The 22,660-nt window shown below is 41.7% G+C and overlaps 1 protein-coding gene across 2 annotated transcripts; it reads left to right on the top strand.

Moving 5' to 3' along the window:
* The first annotated feature begins 6,194 nt into the window (after positions 1-6,194).
* On the top strand, positions 6,195-14,684 carry LOC145436060 (uncharacterized). Of its 2 annotated transcripts, XM_080313343.1 has the most exons (5): positions 6,195-6,297; positions 6,568-6,768; positions 8,996-9,175; positions 12,416-12,537; positions 14,382-14,684. In XM_080313343.1, the coding sequence occupies exons 2-4, from the start codon at positions 6,638-6,640 to the stop codon at positions 12,477-12,479; spliced, it is 375 nt and encodes a 124-aa protein (XP_080169469.1). In that variant the 5' UTR covers positions 6,195-6,297; positions 6,568-6,637; the 3' UTR covers positions 12,480-12,537; positions 14,382-14,684. The 2 variants fall into 2 exon arrangements, with proteins under 2 accessions (XP_080169469.1, XP_080169470.1); XM_080313344.1 differs by having other exon boundaries at positions 6,209-6,768; positions 12,416-12,541; positions 14,387-14,684.
* Positions 14,685-22,660: the final 7,976 nt, after the last annotated feature.

Raw genomic sequence — 22,660 nt, 5'->3', positions numbered from 1 at the left:
TTTAAAGGTGACTCCAGTCAAGTCAAGTCCCTCGATTTTTGGAGGTGACTCGAGTCAAGTCGAGTCACGAGTCATTTAAGTTGAGCATTGAAATTCCAATCCAGGATTTGTGTGTACTTCTGATAAATAAGTAGGCCATTAATATCATGGCCAAATATCTTCAAATATAGGAGCAGAAAAAAACAAACATAAATATTACGCAAATACATTAATGAATGTGTCCAAGTGATTAAAATGTTGGAACGCCGAACGGCCCATTGGGGGTGCATCACTGGAAGGTACCACTACGGTACTCGGTACCTTTAAGCGGCCTCAATAACATGGTTTAGCGACCAAGGATGCAACTAACAGATTGCCAATGGTTGCCATATCTATACTTAGTTAGCGAAACACCAAGCTGCGACCTCCTGATGCATTACTATTCCCCTGATACGCTATTAGTTTGTTGCGTCCATGGTTCCAACAAATTTACGGCATTCCGAGTCACCTCGAGCCAGTATTGAGATCAAGTCACTACCTTCGAGTCATTGCACATTTTGACTCGAGTCAAGTCAAGTCAAGTCACGAGTCAAGTTTCCTTTTCGAAGCATGTATGAGGCATGACTACGTCATCGCAATTTGCCAGCCGTCAGAAATGCAGTTTGAGTGTATATTGATTCCGAACGGATGACCGAATAGAGGTAAATATACACACACGAAGGCGCCGCACCACTTACACACACCTCGATCATTACAAAACCAAATTGGAATATGTTCGCTAGGCACCTCCTTTCAACTATACTCGAGTCATACAGAAACCTCCCAACCAAAAATATCGAAATATGCGCTACACTTAAATCTACAAAATGTAGTATTTTGTTATTCATAGTAGTGATCACAAATCATCGTCTGGACCTGCTGAAGTAATTGTAATCATAAAACGAAACTATCGGTGGTCATCATCATAACGATAGCACATTGCAGGATGCCAGCTAAATGCATTCCAGTTCGGTAAACTGGAACTATTTGTGGTACGCGCACCCTCAAAGAAATCGTAATAACACGCAACCACTAACGCTAACTCTCGTTGCGATTGAACTACTATTTATTTTATATGCGTACATAGCTATAGTGTCGTTTTTCTGGATACAAGACCCAAGCGAACATATCCGAGTTGTCGAACTGACACACATTTTCTAAAATATCACTTACTGGATTAAAGCTAATGCGTCAAAAGTAATAACCGGCGTGGGTCATTATTATTATTTATTTCATAATCAATTCAACATTATCGCGGCCCCGATCCCGATCGTGAAAACCCATGGCCGAGAAGCAAAGCTTTGCTAGTGTGGCGTCATATTGACAGACAATGTGTGATACTTCATTAGAAAGTCCGTCAGTGGGCGCCAAAAGGGTGTGCGGAATCTGCCCCACAAAAATACGGTGATCTTAGGCTATGAGGACCAGACCAATCCATTCCAAGTACTTCTCTCACGTCTACTTGTAATGCCAGACCAATATCCACAATACCAATGGCACACACTCGCACATAGAGGCGAGCATGCCGAAATCAGAAGGCAGATCATCCAATGCAAACTCGATTTGCAGAACTTGGTTAGGACCCGATAGACGTCACGAATTGATTGGCCGTACTAAACAGTCTCGCCCCTGAGTTGTATCAACAATAATTAGTCCGATCTACTGCACGAAACCTGCGAACTGTATTAATTCTTTGTCGAGTAGAAGCCAGCACTGCGTTCAATGTTTTACACACCAACTCTCCGTGAGGTGACTCTCGTGGAATGAATCATTACTTAACATTTCATATTTTGATCGAAATATGCTGGGCAGAACAAGTAGGCCTACTGTCTCGATTAGGCACATTATAGTTCCGCTTTGATGTTGAGAACTGATTATATAACCATCCCGTTACAAGTTACAAGTAGATATACCGAGGCCGATGAACGAAAATGCCGAAGTAAATTGGACTCGCTTCACGACGATCAATCCAAGTTAAGAGTTCTATTCTTAATTGAAAACGGGCAATCGGATATACGTAAGTGAAAACCGATATTCAAGTAATTACAGACCTTACACATAGAGGCAACTTTCTTGCTGAATACCCAGCATATGTTTGCGGACCAATAATTTGTAATTTAATAGTCAACAATGCCGCACGAATACATACACCCACAGCGTCATCGCAAACAATCATTAAGTCAGTCGTGATGTCCGTATCAGGTCGTAGGCATCGCAGGTCTCGAGCCATATTAACCTGTACGACAAGAGTATTACAGAGGTGGTCAAAGTAGTCAAGAAAGCCACTCAAGTGGAAGTAGAAGTAGCGGTGAAAAAATCTACTCAAGTAAGTAGTTTTGATATTTTCAAAACACGGAGGCATTAGTACTGTTACTTTTATGCTTCAACATGTATCTTCTGCAGAAAAAATGGTGGGAAGTAATTAGAACTCAAAGGTTGGTTCTACTACTGGTCACCCCGTATCCACCGCGCGCGAAGCGCGACGAAAATCATGGGTTTCACTCAAATTTTATGAAAATTAAATGTTGCTGCTCCGTGAAAACAGGCCCGAAATTCCTCAGGCTATCTTCCCGTTTGGAGGATTAAACTACTTCTATTTGACAAACTGAAAATAGCGAGAAGTAAGTAAGTAGATCACAAAATATTTCGAAGTAGAAGCAGAATTAGCGAAAATCAGATCTACTTGAGTAAGTACCAGAAGTAGAGGAAAACCACTTGAGTACTTCGAAAAAGTAGAAGTACTTTGTCACTGACCACCTCTGAGTATGCGACGCATCAACCAAACTACTTCTTATCAGACTGCTGTACCTTTTATTCATATATATTTTTGTTTAACGGCCCCGACATGTATTTTACGTTTTCAATCCCAGACGGAACAGTAGCCATGCCTATCACAGGGAAAATGGATTCCTGTTAACAAATGTTTTCAAGATTCAAAACAGAACATCCCCGAACAGCAATATGTTTGTATCAGTAGTTCACTGACAATCTCGGTATTAGAATCAGTCTGTGCAGTAGGCCTATATCATCTCTCCCCAGGCGGCCATTTTGTTCAAGCGAGTTTATCAGTTTTTTGCAGTCGCGAAGCGAACCTATCCCGCGATCAGTTGATTCGAACGCAACCTGAATATTAATGACTCCAACTTCAGCCACTTCGAATTATTCACACATTCCACGCCGCTGTTTTCATACTATAGAATCAATACCAACTTAGTTTAACAAGGGTCAAGGATCACAAGTACGCCCATAAAATCATTGTATTTATTACTGAGAAATCAATCGCTTAACAAAAACACGCAACTTATCATTTATCAACTCTAGCATATATTACCAAAAAAAATTCAGGTATTGTTGATTAAAAATCCTTGAGTCCTTATCATCAAAAATGTTATAGTGCGGTATCGGAATCCATTCGCGGGCTGTACTAAAGGCAAATCCATTGTGATCACCCAAAATAGAACATTTATACTTTGGCATAGTGTGAATTGAAATAGGATAGACAAACAGGACTACTAACTTTCACCCAGTCAGATTTCGAGATTATACGCACATTGATTTGAAACAAGTATTGAAACATCGCAACTCTATTCGCGAATTGGCTTTACGTTTGTCAAAGAGACTTTCAGCAATAGCATCACTATGACATCTCAACATTTTAACACACAGGATTTAGCCCCGTAAATGTATAGTAAGATGACACTTCAACCCCTGTCGCGATGTGAACTGCTTATCGCAAATTTCACAGTTAAACTTTACGCTGTTGATGCCGTGGATCGTCATGTGGTTTTTTAACTGCAATATCATGATATTTACGGGCAAACTCCTTCCCACATATTTCGCATTGTTCGTTTCTGACTTCGATGTGTCTTCAAATTGTAGTGTGTCATTAAATGACCGGATAGAGTTGATTTGCAGTTGAACTGTTTAGCGCAAACCCAGCATTGATTTGCTTCGACCTTGTAGTGACTTGCCAGATGCCCGTCGAGTCGATATCTCCGCGAGAACTGTTCGTCGCATAACTGGCACCGATAATAGTCCATCTCTGCGCTTAATATTTTGAGGTAGAGACACCAGTAGATTTCTGATTTTCGACAGTTCCTCTGTTGCTACGGCACTCCGTGTGCCCCCAGCTCGGACTGGGCAGACTCATTTATTGGCCGTTCATCATCAGTTTATATCTTATTTTTACGGAAGAGACTGACACTTGACGGCTAATTGTGTGTGACTCCTTTGCACAATGACATATGCTTGTGTATTCACCATGTTGTTCTATCTCATATCAAATATCAATGGCGTTCCTCAGAAAACCCCTGGAAGTTTTCAGAATGCCACAATACTTCTAAAGCTCTCGAAATTTCCATTCACTATTCACTCTTCTGTACATGAATAGAATATCACAGGAATTCACTGGGAATTCCTACAATGCCTTATGCACTCATTCATAGTGTGTTACCCCCCAATCTGTTCTTTCACTATTCACCATTCTGCACCTCAATAGCCAGATATTCAATTGCAAACATTGTCTCCTTCTGACTATAGACTAATCCACAAATGGATTCCTATTCATCTTTTATTCAGGGCACTTGCATGAATGACACTTCGACTAGTTGCGCCCTTTGTGAGCTTTATCACCCCCCTGTCACTCAAAACAGCTCTAAGAATGCTTGATATAGGTGTCAGAGAAGCGTCGACAATAATAACCAGTTTGTATCAATATTCGAATGCCCCAGCCGAAAAGAAATCAACTTTGTCCATGCCTAACAACTAAGGCCTTGATTTCTATTTTTACATGGGGCAGTTGGAGGCGAACGGCCAGGGATTGTCAAAACCTCCCTCTTCTGAAACGCTAAAACCCGACCTTCCAAAATGCCCAAACAGGACACTAACGCTCAGCTACAAATCAACAAGCCCCACCATTACATTTTCATACATAATCACGCGGGACCGCCACTAATCAGTAAAACACGCCTGAGCGGTGTATATGTATTGCATTGTACAGTGTTCGTGCTCTTCTAGAATTCGCTGCTGGGCGAAGCACCAAATCAGGGGTTCCAAACCATTTCCCAGTTACATCACAAATAAACTGACAGCAAGCGAAACGACCACGGCTTGAGTTGTTGTTACAGTACTGTGGCATTGAAATATAATAATACCGTATCGTTGTATATTAGACGGCCGTGTCCTTACGTCGTACGGCGTTCACTTTTTACATCAATAAGATTTAAATTTCACCAAATATAGTTTATGCGCTATATTCCCACGGATGCGCAGATAGGCAGTGGACTTTACGACACCAATCTATTCAACTTTAGGAAGCTTCGCATTCGACCCCCTACTTTAGCTGATTCTAACAATTTGTAGCATGTAGTTTAGGGTCGTCAAATCCAATCGACGTCGCGGGCCAGACTCGGACATTCAGCTCACTCACTGGCCAGACCAGTCAAATGATTACACAATATTACCAACTCCACAATATGTTCACTCTTCCACACCTTCCGAATCGGTCGCCAGTGTCCGCGAACCGCCCCTGATGACGACTAGAAATCACAAGTCCGCCGTCAGGCGGGCCCAATGTGGTCCAAATAAGCATACTCGATATTCGCTACCCCGAAGGAAATTTTGTCAGAAGCATTTTCCACCACAAATCCAATAAAGGTGCCAATCAAAACACGCACATTCTTTAGCAGTTACACGGGTGTACGAGCGACACAACACAGTTTTGCGTCCATAATTAAGTTCTATAACCGGTATTTAATTTAAGTTGTATCGCCAATCATTCCGCCCTCAGGACGGCTTAGCAAGAGAAATGACTCTGAATGATCAGGCGATCGCTCTCACTCCGAGAACTCAACCCGACTCGCGCTGTGTCACGACTAGGGGCCTGATCATATTCTGTTTTTGAGTAAATAACATATAAATGCAGTTAAGACCATGTTCGCGGGGGCTTGCATACCTGTGTTATCATTAATTACTCAATAATTTTGGAGAACGTACTGAATGTTACTTTTCAATACAGGAGTCAGAATATTAATTGCTTGCTATCCCGCGTAGGTCATATTTGTCGCGAGTATAACTGACTATAATGTCAAGAAGTGACGCTGAATGCCTTTTCATCAATACGCACCAGAATAGAAGTATCGTTTCCAAGAAAATGCCGCGTTGGCAATATAACTAGAGCGTTACTTCCCAAGTAAGCAGTTCGTGCTATTGAGGACCTCACAATTTCCGTTGCTATTTTTTGTCATGTTCGCAGCGAATTTAGCAGACATCGTAAGCAAGGTGAGATCGTTTTTGTACCGACTTACACCCAATTTAGCCATACCTTTTCGACGGAGCCATACACTTCAGCTCGCGAACTATAGCAACGTATTTATTTTATAAAATGTATTAGATTCCAGATTGGCCAAAGTTAGCGAGCTGTATTAGAGCCCGCGCGGATTGTGTGCGCAGATTGAATCACTCCAACATAATATTATGAATTGATAGGGCAGAGTATTTCTAAGATTCGTCATGCTACGACAGTTTGAAGCCAATTTCTTATCATCGCAGATCGTTATGCCGACGTTGCCTACAATTATCGCTCAAAGAAATTTCACCCTACTACTGCAACCATCGCGGGATGCACTCCAGTTTTGAGATCGATGCCAATCTACTGCAGCACTGCATCATTATAAAGCCTGAACATTGTGGCGTCCACAGTCATCGCATGAAGCAGGAACACCCCATACTTCCGGATTTACTGTTGATTAGGTAAGAAGTCATTTTTATGTCTATCTAAGACAGTGTTCCTTTGTATACTTTTGATTGTAACGGTTGGAGTTACCACCAGACGGGGTAACTTTTGGTAATACACACACTTTTTGAGGTGTGTATACCCACCCTCTGCTCTAAGAGTGCACTGTGCAAACAACAAACACCGTATTGACGTTATGTTATGTAGAAGAGGATTGTTCGCCCCGCTACATGTCCCAAATATGTGACCTTCCAAGCTTTTTTTCGACACGATAGTGATGCAATACAACCACTGAACCACTTTCTACTGCACAAAACCAAATTGAATATGTAGTTTGTTCATCCAGAATAATAACAGGTAGATGTTGAAGTATAGCTGTAAAGCATTACCACTCCCGCAAGTACTGTAAGTAACCAAAATCTACTTGGCCACCCCGAAAAGGTAGACATATTCAACACATACAACATCTCAAAAACGTAATGTGATAGAGCAAAATACACGTCAGATTCGCATTCGGCACCCTCAAACCAAGCATAAATGACCCAAAGAAGTCCCGGCGCAAAAATCGTGTAGGCCAGTGTTATTTATCTCAAAGAATACGTATGGCTAGAACCGCCCCCAACAATTATTTTAAAGTACTTAGAGTGATCGATTAGTTGAGGCAGCTTCCGCCACACAGCTTATTTTAGTACCATGCTCACGAGACTTTTGTCCGAATTATTCAGTAGGCCTGATCATGCCATGACACTGTTGTCATATTGTACTGCAGGGGTGGCCAACCTTTTCAGCCAAAGGGCCACATTTGATTGACGAACTATTGCGCGGGCCACTAGCCTCGCGAAGCGCGCAATTTTTTGGAAGTTCATAGGTTAATAATATTGTCACTTGACTATATTGCAGACCTGCTGTATATCGCTGGGCTCAGTTTGCATCGAATGGACTATCGGCGCCTGGACATATCGATATCAAAAGCTTCGACCAACATGCGTCAATCATTTTGTGCCTATGTTTCATAGTCGCAAGGTCGCATATGTTGAACGACACTTCGTCTCGTAATTGCGAATATAGGTATACTCAATCTGATACATTGGGCATTCTTTAATTTTCAGAAAGGGGTAACGATATTAAAAGCAAGAAATCGAGTGACGAAATGTTGCGCAAAAGCGTGCAGAAAATTTTTACTTTTGATAAATCGATCGCAAATTATTCTGCTTTATTGTAGTGTATGAAGATCTACCAAAATGTGACTGGCTCATGGATCTGCCAATGCGTCGGAACTGATATTTTTTTTCATCACATCTCAAGTGTTGCGGCCAGACTAATCAAATCCTTGGTTGGCCTTGCAAGTTCACAATGTGTGCAATCCAGTCTTGAAAACATTACCAATTTTAGAATTTATCTCGCGGGCCACGGGTTGGCCGGCCCTGTTGTACTGCGTTTACTATGCCGGCGTCAATCCAGTCACTACGGCAGAAGCCGCCGCAGCACAGTATTCATTGTTGTGTAGAGAAATGTGCGTTTTTGCCATTGGTTTATGAACAATATGCCCAAGCCTCTCGGCACATATAGGAAATTCAACGGCGATGCAACTTCTGCAGTGCAAAGCAATTATACAACTCTCACAAGTCGCAGCGAATCAATATATTCGCATTATAAATGCAACTTTTTAAGGTTTGCGGCATGTCTGCAATTTCGTCATCAGCGCAACCCTGCCGGCCGATTTTACGGCCTAATGAGATTGATCACTTCTAAGTACTCCGCACAATATACTGAAGCTGATTCCAGCAAATTAACGGTCCTTATTAGATGTACAAATTCGATCTCATCATTAGGAACGTGGATTCGAAACACTATCACGATTTGACGATCAAATCCACTTTCTCGTTATACAAGTTAAGGTGCATTAATTGCATTGATGAGGGCCGCAAGTTGAGCCTGAATTAATCTCTGAATCATTTCTGTGTTATATATTCTCGAAGCGCGAAGTTAGATAGTGTTTAATTGTGTGCGCCTACTAGTTGGAACATGTTGCAACGCTCATGACATAAATCCAACTATGCTTTGCGAACATAAGTCGAGAACTGCAACAATGCACTCGAACCCGGGTTTTGAGATAACAACCAATAGTCGCGATGCGAGTTACTCTATATTAAACAAAAACACATTGTGCCGGCGATAAGGGGCAATGACCGGTGGGTCGTGCGCGTATATCATCATAATTTTCATATGTCCTTTGTGTTCTAGAATTGTCGCGTCGTGTCACCGCCCAGCTCGCCGACGAAACGCCAAGCACGCGGCAACCAACGACAGAACTCCGCAATTATCTCACGGGAGATTGCACACCCCGACAAATCCAGCCAACCGGCCAACCAAACACGCGACCCGCCGCACCGCAACAAGTTCCAGCACGCCGCACCCTCCCCAGTAAGCCTATTGTATTTTCATTTTTGCGTTGCCAGCCTGCATTACGCTGTGACAAAATGTGAATCAATGTGCGAGTATGGCTATTCCTCGTCACCATGTGGTGCAAGTAATGCGATGGCGGATTGTTAATGGTTCTGTTGCAGGCCCAGATTTGACCGATGCTTATTGGGTGGATATAAAATAAATTGTGGTCCCAAACTCTATATTACCTCGGTGAATTATGCATAATAGGCCTATGTTACGGGTACATAAGGCATTGCGCATAATGCTATGATAAAAATTGACTCCATTCAGAAATAGAACACATTTTTTTTTATATGTAGGTGGAATTTCCAACCATACAGTTACAACATGCCTATCATGGGACTCGCACGTCAATAACGGCTTATCGTAAAAACCGAAGGCCCTGTAGATAATCCATTTAAACCAGGGTATGGCATGTTGTGATGTTAATTTTTAACTATATTAGGGAACGTTACATGCGGGACTTGTACCTTCACGTATTCGACACTGCCACATATCTTTCAAAGGATAGAAAGCTCAAAATTCACTACAGAACTGTTTCAAAATCTTTAGGCGACTCATCAAACCTCAATATGGCAACACCTTCAAAAGCGAGCGTGCGTTATAAGATATGCTGTTATGCCACATTACCCGCCTATAAAGAGGGAATGTGTCCCGTCGATGATTCGCGACTAAAAAATTGAGATTTCGGCTCATGCGCGATCTGTTGTAGAATCACTCGAATCAGTACTGATCGGCTGATAAAAATCAAAAAAGGACCGAGTTCAACCAGTTCAAACGTTAAAACTTTTAGAAGGACCTGTGACTCGGAACCTCATCTGTTGGTAAATCGATGAACACAAAATAAGCCTCAAACTGTTCTGAGGCTCAGTAATTCTCCAATATCCGTCCCACTTAGACTTGAATATCATATCAATCCTTGATAAATCCTACATATTTTACATCACATTTTCACAATTTGTGTGGAATATGCGCAGTCCGAATCTAAAATGGGGCCGACTCAACACTGATTATTCCAGATTTGGTTTTTCGAAAACAACGTACATATATATATTTATATTTTCAATCTGCCAAGAGCCATATTTTTCGGTCGTTCATAAACAGTGCAGGGTGTCCCTCTATAGGCCCCTCTTCGCCATATCACCCGCGTAAGCGGTATTCTACGAAAGATCCAGAAGTGGGTGGTGTTATAAGTCTGTAGCTAAGTAGAATAAACGAATAACATCGGCCCGGTGTAAATGAACACAGCGGTCGACAATCGCCATGAATGCTACAAAAGCAAAAACAACTATTCTATGCTCTTTCGCGGCCTCTCTACAATTCACCTATTCACATCCCAGTATAGCACATTGGTTTCCGGTTCTTTTGTGGAAAACGGACACCTCGCAACCCTATAACTTACATCCGATTCAATTGCCAATTTGTATGCTCGATCATGAATAATACTTATGAACAGGCCGTGTTAACCTCGTCATATGCTAGGACAGTGGTTCTCAACCTTCTTCATATCGTTACCCCCAAGAAGAAAATGACGGGTTGCAATCACCCCTTTTCAATAAATGACAAATTATTACAGCTCGCACTTAATTAAATCGAAGAACAGCACAAAGATGACGTCATAATGTACACTAAAAGTTACACCGGTAAAAATATCAAGTCTATGCGAAGGCTGATGCTGTTTTCGTGTTATCCAGTGGTCAAATATAAACAAAGGGTATGATAATAATTGCCAGCATCCCTCATGTAATTGTCAATCGCAAAATCATTCAGTTTGATAGAAAACCCTCCTTCATAGCAATAAGTTGAAGGAAATTCAATCATAAGGTTCAATGCCATACGAAGATTGGTTATTCATTTTTGAAGGAGAACCCAGAAGGTTCGAAAATCTTCCCCTCGTCTCTTCAAAGGCATGTTGATGATTTCAAACTTAATTTTATAGACTAGACTAGACCAGCACTACACTTTTCTATACTAATCAACTATTTTTCTACGATATTGTTACCGCATTATAGGTGTAAAGCTAAACTTAGACGCCCCTTGTTGTCTTTCAATTTGTCAGCATGCGCAACAATATATGATCCGCCCTACCGCAAAATAAATTAGAATTACCTAGCACTATACTGAACTACATTCGGCCCTGTTATTCGTAATCACTAATGGTTACTATGATCTCACAGCAGGCATGGTGTACTAAGTGAAACGAAATATATAGGTCCACAAGCTCGCAAAGACATATGTTAGCCTACATTCACATTTACGTTTGGAAATACTTTGAACAGTGCAGCGTTATAAGTATAAAAATTTGAATTACCCCCCATAAGTTGGTAAATTACCCCTTTGGGGGTAATTACCCCCTGGTTAAGAACCACTGTGCCAGGAGGTCAAATATAGCTTATCATTTATTTTTTATTGCCATTTTTCATATATATTTCATAACCCCTCTGACATCACCAAGGACTCCTATATTCACGGCGTAGAATGCTGTATAGTGCATTTATTAGCCTATATCAAACGAAAGACGCTAAACACGCAGCGTCTGCTTTGTGTCATCAGACAGTGGAGGCAAACACCGAATTAACAACGGTGTTGGGAAGTCACCGACCACCGTAGCCTTCCAAGTATGATACGCCCCCAGTTTTAATACGCACCCTTAAAATAGCATGCAAATTCTGGAAAGGCCTGTACCCATGTATATTATTTGCCCTGCGTCTCAATCGGCGAGTAGTTGCAATTTTAGGGTGTGCTATCATTTCGTGTTTGCGATGCAGTTATTAGACAATTATTATTCAATCGGCGGCATGTTCTTTGAACGATAGTAGATAGCAGCCAAAGCTTGCGAGGCCGGCAGCGCGATAGTTTCGGCTATCGACACTATATCTTGCACACGAGGTCCATGACAAGTGTGACAGGTCAGGCCAACGATTAGGCGTGCGTACCAGGCCTGCCGAAGATGCGACCGATCGCGAAAGCATTTGTATCCTGCGTACATGGAATACTATATGTGCGTTCGGGGGGGCCTGTCGTTGACGTGATGAATTGGCGATTACTGCCGCGCGCGCGCTGCGATCAGTCATAAAGAATCCGCTAATTTAACTGCCTCAGTGTTTTGAGTTGGACATCTTCTTAGTATACTTTACATAATAGCATCTTAGCTCATACAACGAAATAGTTTTTAGTTCAGAATTACCCTATACTGACCGCTATCAATTTTTTTAGCATACTCTCCACGCAAAGTCCGCTGCAACAATTCTATTTGCTTTGGGCAATAGAGCAAGAGTAGTGAAATATCGGGAGCCACTGCAAGACAGATACCAACCGTCCGTTGACTCATACCACAGGTTCGTAACGTTTTCACATCTTACACAATTAGTGTTTAGTATTTGATATTTTCCCAATAATGGCGCACAACACTAGACTGAAGGCACAATATATCAAAAGATACCCTCCATTAAAAAAACGCTGTTTAAAATACGTTTTGAACAAGGTGTTTCAAAATAACGCCTGATCCAAATGCAATCCCAACGGTAATGCTGATCAGTTACCCCGGCAACAGGCGGGATAGCCAGTAGTGTAAAAATTGATCTGGTTTTAATTGGCATTTTGACACCACCCATGACGCGGAAACAAGCATATGTGCGTGTTTACGCCCATATTTCCTTACATTCACCATTCATTGCATTCATCTTCAGGGACCCTCAATGGTGTTCAATTTCTATAAAGTCTTGCGGTTCTATAGCGTTGAAATTCTATAGCTTTACAATTCTCACGGGTCGTTGTTTTTTTCCATTTGTACTATCGTCGTCATGTGTGGCATATGTAACCAATTTCGCCTAGTGCATGGTATTCGTCTAATAGATACCAGGTCCCAAACCCTAAATACAAAATACTTAAAACGCTTGACGCCTGTTAGTTAGCGAGTCCGCAACATCGCGCAAATGCCAACCAACCATCATTCTACCCCCCTCAACTAAACTGCATTGCGCGCATATCTACCAAATATATATATATATATTTTTTCTTTTTGGCCCATAATAGTCTCGTAAACTAGGTCGCTAAATAGGTTAGTATGTTTGTGTTTATCCGCGAATTGGCGTCATTCCTGCGCAAGGTGCACATCTTCCCTGTGCGATCAAGTCATAATTAACAATTATCGGGAAATGGAGCAATGCAGCTCCGACGTTGTTATCATAAGCAAACAATTGTCGCGATGTTAGATCCGGAACCTCATTGTGATGTACGCCGGTAGGGAAATTCGATTAGAGATAGGGCTTCGGAGCTGGAGTCAGTTCTTTAGGGGTAGCGACGGCTTCGACGTATTTCATAAGATGCCATTATATATGTAATGACCATATTTGCTGAGTTAGCATAATTCAACAGCAGGCCTTCGCGAAACTAAGAATATTTTCCCCCTTGGCGCTATCGTTCCCGACTAACCATGTTCTTGGGGATTCAACAGCAAGGCAGTCGTATGTTCCATATTCAATTTTCATACATTAGTGCTGAACCTCGGTATGCGAATTACGCCTGTGAATATTGTGGATATTCTGCATACCCGCAATTTCATCATATGCACAACCTCGTTGGCCAATTGAAACGTTAACGAGCACAGTGCCAGTGTTAAAACGCCGCATCAGAATTTTAATGCTGTATACTGTACAGCATTGGCACGAAGTAAAGTGGGTTCCAGTGCAACTATGACGTTAGCGACAACTGACAAGTATTCATTATATCGCCACAAGCCGGCACAGCGGCACCCATGTACCGTTGCCGCATCCAATGTTACTGACGGCCAACAGACTCCAGATTACTATAGATAACCAACTTACGGGTAAATTAATAATTAATTGAGCTAGAGGTGGCCAACCTTTTCGGTTGAAGGGCCACATGAAATTGACGAACGAGTGCGTTACCCACTAGCCGCGCAAAGCGCGTAATACTTTCAAAGGTAATATTATTATTACATGGTATATTGCGGGCCGACTGTCTACCGCCCGCTGGGCTCAGTTTGCAAGGACAGGACTATTCGGCATCCGGACATCTCGATATCGAAGATTTCCGCTAAAATGCGATAATCCTTTTGTGCCTATTTTTCATCGTTGACAATCTTTCTGTGAGCGCAAACGCGAATATACCCTCTCTCGCAATTGCTAATCGGCTAAATCCGGCACTCTTTCATTTTCAGATAAGGGCAGTCTACAGAGAAAGAAATCATGTGACAACTAAACACGTGAAGCATGAAGAACGATTTCACCACTTTTTTAGTCTATTGCAATGTACGACGATTAACCAAAAATGTGACTGCTGGATTCTCGATCTGCCAATGCGTATGAATTGACATTTTAGTCATCATCATCCAAGTGTCGCGGCCAGGCCGACTATATTTTTGGCTGGCCCTGCGAGCCTACAATCTGAGCCATTCAATTTTGATAATACAACAGAATTTCGATAATATATTGAAAGTTAGCTCGCGCGCTATTCAAACCTTCTCGCGGGTCACCGTCACATATGGTATACACACCCCTGATATAGACAGGCCCCTTTCATAGTTTTCAGAGCTGGAGCTGGAGCAGCGGCGACAATGCGGCCCGGAGCCGTAGCCAATCTACGATCGAAGAAAGCTCCGGAGCCAGAGCAAATCAAACCTACGGTTGTTCCAAAGCCCTGATTAGAATTACACTTTCTCGTATGCTACCATTATTATGTTACTAACCCTTGTCTGTTTCATACGATCGCAATCCCTCGGTGTCGCTTGTCAGCGTTTGATTTTTTTATTTTATTTTTTCTTTATGACACATTGTATACGGGAACAGTGTGTTTTTACGTATTTTATTTCCTAGCTAACGGCGTATTTTCAAGTCATCACGCCGTTTGGGCATTACTCTTGTCACTCACACCCATACTATTAGGTGTGATCAAATACTGCACCGTTCTTACATGCAACTATGAAGCTTTTCTCCTTTTTTAAAAAAAAAATTAGTTCTGTGCTTTGATTTTCCAAAACTTGACCTTTGGAGTGTGGAATCTGTGTCGGTCAGGAACCCGGATAAATGAACAGGGATGCGACAAGTGTGCACTGCTAAATGTATCCTTGTGGAAAATTCAGCCGAATCATAATGCTGCTCACCGTATAAGAAGTGAGCACCCATCTGCTGAAGTAAGCTGTAGGTTGTATAGGGTATTGTCTTTCGGGGATCAATTGGAACGCGTGGTTTTGCCCACTTTATTGTGGTTCGTATCTTTAAGGATTCTTGCACAGGCCCATTCACCTTGTTGCAGTGCTGGGATCAAGCCACTACCCTCGAGTCACGAGTAAAGTCAAGCCAGTAAAGTGACTCGAGTCAAGTCAAGTCATCCAAACACTGCTTTGTTGCAATGTAGCATTGTTCAGCCTTTATGGACCAGGCTTAATTAGGCAATTCGCCTACGTCTATAGCTTCAGTGACAAATTAACATTCTTTGTATTAATTCGTGTGCCACATTGACATTGAATGAATAATAGTTATAACCGCCAGATCCTATTGTAATTTACAATTACCGTGTACTGAGATGGGCCACCCGTGCTTTCGCTGAATCCCAAATTCTAAATTTCAGCCACAACATGCGTAATTAGTACGAAATAGGGTAGCTCAACGCATGGGCGTAATACGAATACAAATCAGAAGTAGCACAAGGTCACATAACGAGACAATGATTGTATCGCGCGAAAGAGGCTAAATGGGGGTAATGTTATTTAAAAAAACTATCAAGGGCTGTAGCATTTTCCCGTACCTTTCTAGTTACTTTCATATCTATACTGCTATGTTATTCAATATTTGGCAGCTGTTTAAATTGTTCAGTAAATCGGCCTAGCCAGCAACTGGCATGCAGCTTTCGGCTCATATTTATGGTTCGATCTGTCAAGGAAAATCTAGTATGACAATACCCTTAAGCTTTTGATGATATAATCTGCATCTTCACAGCAATCAAGTCCATCAGAATTATAGTATAGAAATACCCATTCGAACCGCCATCACCAGAGCGGCAAAACAGTTGCTGCCCTTTAGTCTTATTACGCACATTAGATATATACCCGTAGTTTGAGTACACACGAGGCTAAGCCCAAGTTACACCTTCTCGGTCATCGACTCGCGACCGTCCAAGTTCACATCACAGAAAGTGACGGAACACTTCAGGGTATGTAAACCCCCTATGTTTCGATACGGAAATTTACCGTAATGCGTTCAACTAAATTATTCTTCCAAAGTATAGGCGGCTAACTTGAGTCTATCTCACTTGACTGATGTTCGGCTGAACTACGGGGTGAAATTTCCAACAACTATAAAAGGTGATGCACGAATTTCTTCCCGGTTCTTAATAATGGAAAATATAGGAATTATTGATTCCGTTGGTGATGGGCATAATATGTCAGTGAAGACTCGATGTCTACGCCACTGGTAGATTGAAAAATGTATCGCGGTATATATAATATGTAGTTTGCGAAACCGAAACGTGATTGAAATTCATCTTTAAACCTACGCAAGAGGCCGATTGTGACATCCCTCTCGTGGTTTGGATAGTTGGCAGAATGTATAACACATTCAAAACTAATGTTGCAATTGACATGATTGTCGTGTCATGCGCCAGTGTCTTCCAATTTCTCAACCCAATGATTATACTACGAGTAATGGGAAACCCGGTCAAGAATGCACTTTTGAATCGAGCGTCCGTACGTTCAACCCACGATTTGTTTAATAAACTATGTAAACTCATTGGACTTACTGTCCTATGAATAGCGTAAGAAATTTTTCCAAATCCATGAAGTGCTATTCTTTGGGGTTGACTTCGCAGTCAAGCTGGTATGATACATTTATTGTCTCTATGAGTCGGGGAATCGTGGGGCTATGTTCGGCAATGCGCGTTGAGTGCTCTGATTATTTGATCAGCCGAAATTGACGAAAACAGAAACAGCCTGTATCAATACATTTCAGATAACTACCAACGACCAGTGCATCTGGAATCGCTCGGCGTCATTTATCCCCATTATGCCTTTAGACCAGTGCTATTCAACCCATCCCGTCGTGGTACACCCCATTAACATATTCTCAAAACTTGTACACCCATGACCATAAAACACCCCCATAGCGCAGAAAGCCACAGCTCGACTATCTCTACAATACATCCGCATTCCAGCGGAGAGTCGACATGGACCATGGACGACAAATACTGATATGATCTTTGTTACTGTGAACTTGGCACCGTGGAGGGCCCTTGCGGTGTCCTGTGCTCCCACTTATTTCTTGAAATACACTTATTTCTTGGGGTATGCTTTGCGTAAATTTCCTTACTGTAGAAGTAAAACATCCCAGCAGGCCCGCATTACGTGTATAGTCGCGCGGAGCGTAAAATTTTGCCTTTTGAATGGATATCGTCGAAAATGTTGATAGTTTCACATATCGCTGTCAAAAATCCATTCATTCTCAATTCACGTGACCAGATTAGAGTCGAGGGAGGAGTGTCTTCAAAAATTTTGAACACAAAATTAATGATGATGTACCTTCTGGTTTTTATCAATAAATTTGTCGCATATTGTATTTTCCTTCTATTTTCTTGGCCTCCCATCAGGATTGTTTGTATTGTTATCATTATCATTTTTATTACATTTCAATTACAGTGGCACTATTCTCCTGTTTAGGATTTCTGTGCTCCGACAGTGCAAGTGCATTGTCTATTAGGGTTGTCCATAATTTGGAAAATCGTACAAATCCTCGGTTGTAATGTCTTATTCGATAGATTATTGATAAAAAACGACACTGAGCCTGAAAGAAGCTCACAGAAAGGCCGTTTAGATTTCGTACAAAGCGTTTGAAAGTAGCTGCCGAAGAATGGGCGTGCCACCGACCATAGAACGGCGAGAAGACTAGTAATCAAGAAACCACGGCTCTTGATTGGATAATCGGCTATGCTTCAATGACCACGTCAGCAGCAACTTGCTGATTAGGTGAACAAGGAGTCTGCTACTGGCGGCGATTCTGAAAGCGCATTGTATGTAGGTTGACAGATAATGATTTAGGATTGATTAAGGGTATGTTGAGGTACGAAATACATGATGAACAAACAACAGCTGCTTCACAAAAACGTCTAAAGCTTGACTGCTTTAGTGTGAAAGAAACCGCCGTAGCCTATATGCCGTGTTTTCAACGAGGGAAAGCATAGGCGCTTATGCAAGTGGCGACGGATTCCTAGTTTCAGAAATAATATATCATTATTGAATACAAAGATAAAGCTTAACAATGACACTATAAGTTAGGTGATCTTATTGGGCTCAGGTTGCAGTACATAGTTGAAGTTTTGAATGCTCTAGCGATCGGCTGAATCAGACGGTTAGGCTTAGCACTCATCAGATGTTTGCAGCAAATTGAATTCACTTGTAAATGTTTTCAAAGTCCCTAATGATGTCGCAGAAACGAGGTTTAAATGCATGCACAGGCCCTGCTTGATATGATATGCAAACTACGCTGGATACTATGCACTATGCAGCATTGTCTGTTTTTACCTTTACACCCCTTTTCTGCGCGATTATTAAGGAATTTGACATATCATATCCGGCATATTATGTGCTTACTTTTACGCCTCTTTTCTGCGTCATCATCAAGGACTCTGACAACACTTGCAAGTGAATACAGTTTGATGCAAGCATCTGACAAGTGCCAAGCATAACCCGCTGATTCAGCCGACCCTTAGAGCTTTCAAAACTTCAACTATGTACTACAACCTGAACCCAATGAGATCACACAAACTATAGTGTCATTGTTAAGCTTTATCTTTGTATTCAATAATGATATATTATTTTTGAAACTAGGAATCCGTCGCCACTTGCATAAGCGCCTATGCTTTCCCTCGTTGAAAACAAGGCATATAGGCTACGGCGGTTTCTTTCACAATAAAGCAGTCATGCTTTAGACGTTTTTGTGAAGCAGCTGTTGTTTGTTCATCATGTATTTCGTACCTCAACATACCCTTAATCAATCCTAAATCATTATCTGTCAACCTACATACAATGCGCTTTCAGAATCGCCGCCAGTAGCAGACTCCTTGTTCACCTAATCAGCAAGCTGCTGCTGACGTGGTCATTGAAGCATAGCCGATTATCCAATCAAGAGCCGTGGTTTCTTGATTACTAGTCTTCTCGCCGTTCTATGGTCGGTGGCACGCCCATTCTTCGGCAGCTACTTTCAAACGCTTTGTACGAAATCTAAACGGCCTTTCTGTGAGCTTCTTTCAGGCTCAGTGTCGTTTTTTATCAATAATCTATCGAATAAGACATTACAACCGAGGATTTGTAAGATTTTCCAAATTATGGACAACCCTATTGTCTATGCATTGGGCAACGAGAAGGGCATCCACCCGCACGCGCACTCCCGCTCTTCACTATCTCTCGCCCTCGCTCTGCAGGCGCGCAGCCAGCCAAGCAAATAAGGACGTGGTTTTGAAATAAAATGGCGGGGTTTGGATTTTCATTTATTTATATTGAATTCATCAACATAGCATCAAATCGTTATGGCTAAGTACACGCGCAAATAAAAATTATACAATCCACTCGTGTTGACGATTTTACGCGCATAATAATCTTGTCGACGAGTCTGGGAGTGCTATTATTTAGCAACTCTCTGATCTGTCATGAACGATTAAATACCAGCGCTTATCAACGCGTCGAACAATTGAATACCCGCGCTTATCAACGCGTCGAACAATTGAATACCCGCGCTTATCAACGCGTCTTTAGTAGCCTCAACGACGATTTGCGCAAGTCAAAATGTCCGAGTTTTTACGGAGTATGTGATATAATAACGGCGATTCTAGGCGTTTCCAACCTTTTGTCTTATACAACACGTATCTTCTGATGGTTATGTTCAAGTGTTAGCGGAAATCAATTACCCATGCACCCACGCGTTGCACGTGCTTGCGGACATTCGAACAGTACTAAAGACTTGCGCAAACCTTCTCGCCCCCACCTAATACTATCGAGAAATATCTTTAGTACTTATTTCCCTATTAACAGTTCAGTTTGTCCTGCCACGCGATAGTTGTTATACACGAATTTTGGTTATTTAGTCGAGCAACACCTCTAAAATATTTTTAGACCCGTTATTACAGTACTTTTTGTAAATAACATATATTAATAAGAATACGACAGACATGCATACTGCGATAATTATGGAATCAATGTTTCCCGAATTTATCAATCCTCCGCCGTTGTATTATTTAGTAAAAATGTTTCTTACCGTGTAAGTCCGTTCAAGTATTTGTAAATTATACAATTCTTCGTAAAAATCAAAATCACTTTGGATCAGTTCGTCATTTACGGTGTTCTGCGATGGGCTATGTTCATTGGAAATCGTCATCTTTAGTTCTGTATTTCCTGATCCGATCGGCAAAGCCTGTCTGTTGGTAGTTGACGACAAGATCGCCGTACCGTCTCTCGGATCAATTGTTGTTGGTCCAGATGTGCCATTTGCTGATGAAATTGAAGTGGTTATTTTGGTACTTACCTTTCGATCATGCTGTGGGATTTGGCGATCCGGCCCGGTGATGAAGAGGTGCGTATTCGTCACATAGTACGGCTCTGTTTCGATTGTTCTTCCAGCCCGTTTTATTTCCATCACATCTACGCGGCGTTGCATTGATATTGTGCGTCGATGATTTACGCGCAAAGGTTGCGTATAGGGCTTGGTTTTTAGGTTAATTTCGAACGTCTCTAGTAGTCGTTTCTAAGGCATTTTTTACACTTCACTTTTCGCACCAATAGTCCGTGCTCCCTTAGAAACCGTACGTAATCACCTACGTTGGGCAACGCTCCCGCTTGAATTGATCGCAATACGTTGTATGTCCTTCCATGAACGCCTACGTAAGCTAAATGGTAGGGCATGTGCAGGTTTTCGGGTATCTGCTGTTTCTTGTGGGGAAACGCCATTTTTTTCAACAGCGCGTCGCTAGACGGTTCTCTCCTATCTGTTTCCGTGCTATGTTTAGGCAGGGCGGATAATTTACTTGCTCCATATGAGATCTAGTGAATTTAAAAACCTTCATTTCAATGTTCATGTACAGCACACATCTTATTAAAGTGAAACATTCACACTCCTATCGCACACCCACAATTAAGTGTTCCACACTGGCGCCGTCTCTATTTACGGCGCTTACTTCACTTGAACCAAAGTTTTTGCAAGATAACGACTGAATTATGCTATATCAATAAATATGTCGCTAACATACATTGGGGGTCGCATCTGTATACTACTGGGCTCATTTGGCAAGGACAGGATTATTCGACGTTTAGACATAGCAAAATCGACGGTATCAGTGAACATGCCTCTATCATTTTGTGCAAATGTTTTGTCGACGATCTAGCTGCGAGTGCATAAGCGAAGCCGCATGTTGTACGACACGTTATCTCCTAATTGCTAATAGTTAGACTCAATTCGGTGAATAATATGTATTTATAATTTTCAGAAGGGGGCTCAAATACTGAATGCAAGAAATCTAGTGACAACGAATCATGCGAAGTACCGGGAAAAATTTCAAGTCAAATGAATCAGCTATGAAATATTCTACTTTATGGTCATACGAAGATTTGGGATAAATGTTGCTGGCCCCTGGATACGTCAATGCGTCAGAAATGTTGTTTTAGTCATCATCAAATTTCGCGGTCATGCTAATCAAATTTTGGTTGGCCTTGCAATTGTACCTGATGTCATAAATAATTTCGAGAATTACCTCGCAGGCCACACCTAACCTTCTCCTCTGCCAAATTTGGCCTTCATGCCACGGGCTGGCCGCACCTGATATGTATGGTTATTAATAACAGTGATTGGTGGTACATAAAAATTATATTGAAAATTCTTTGAAAGCAAATGTTTTCATGATAGAGAAGTTGGAGTCGGAGTCGGAGTCGAAATCAGGGTCATTCTCACAAACTCCGACTCCGACTCCAGTCAGTATTTTCCCACCGACTCCGACTCCGACTCCAGCTATTATAGTTTTCACGACTCCGACTCCGACTCCGACTCCATCAACCGAAAATTACCCCGACTCCGACTCCACCGACTCCGACTCCGACTCCACAGCCCTGGTTAGACTACCGTCAACTAAGTAAATTGGGAGTTTGTACAAGTCTGAGGCACAGCCTCCAGCACACAGTATTTCGCCATAAAGTGTTTTGTTTCATACAATATGGTTACTTGTGATACAAACACTCGAATAAAATCGTTACATCATTCTAATCAAAAATTTTACAATGACTTTATATATGAATATCTAATAGAATCACAGCATCTGTTAAATTGATGATAAAACATCGTTTCGGAAATTGCATAACAACCATTGTTTGAATACACAGATACATATCTTAGATTAAAGGCTATAGTAACATATTATTACCAAACAAAAGCTGTTCCATACTGCGTAAAATATATGTATCCAAATTCG

This window comes from Botryllus schlosseri, chromosome 3, assembly GCF_051294905.1.
Source record: "Botryllus schlosseri isolate E-star chromosome 3, Bs_hap1, whole genome shotgun sequence".
Lineage (NCBI taxonomy): Eukaryota > Metazoa > Chordata > Ascidiacea > Stolidobranchia > Styelidae > Botryllus > Botryllus schlosseri.
This window is presented reverse-complemented; position numbering and strand designations above follow the sequence as displayed.

Excerpts from the sequence above, each read along its gene's own strand:
- LOC145436060 (XM_080313343.1), top strand. The coding sequence starts at position 6,638 with ATGCACTCCAGTTTTGAGATCGATGCCAATCTACTGCAGCACTGCATC. Across the intron at positions 6,769-8,995 it reads CCGGATTTACTGTTGATTAG|AATTGTCGCGTCGTGTCACC; the intron begins GTAAGAAGTCAT and ends TTTGTGTTCTAG. Across the intron at positions 9,176-12,415 it reads AGCACGCCGCACCCTCCCCA|CATACTCTCCACGCAAAGTC; the intron begins GTAAGCCTATTG and ends CAATTTTTTTAG.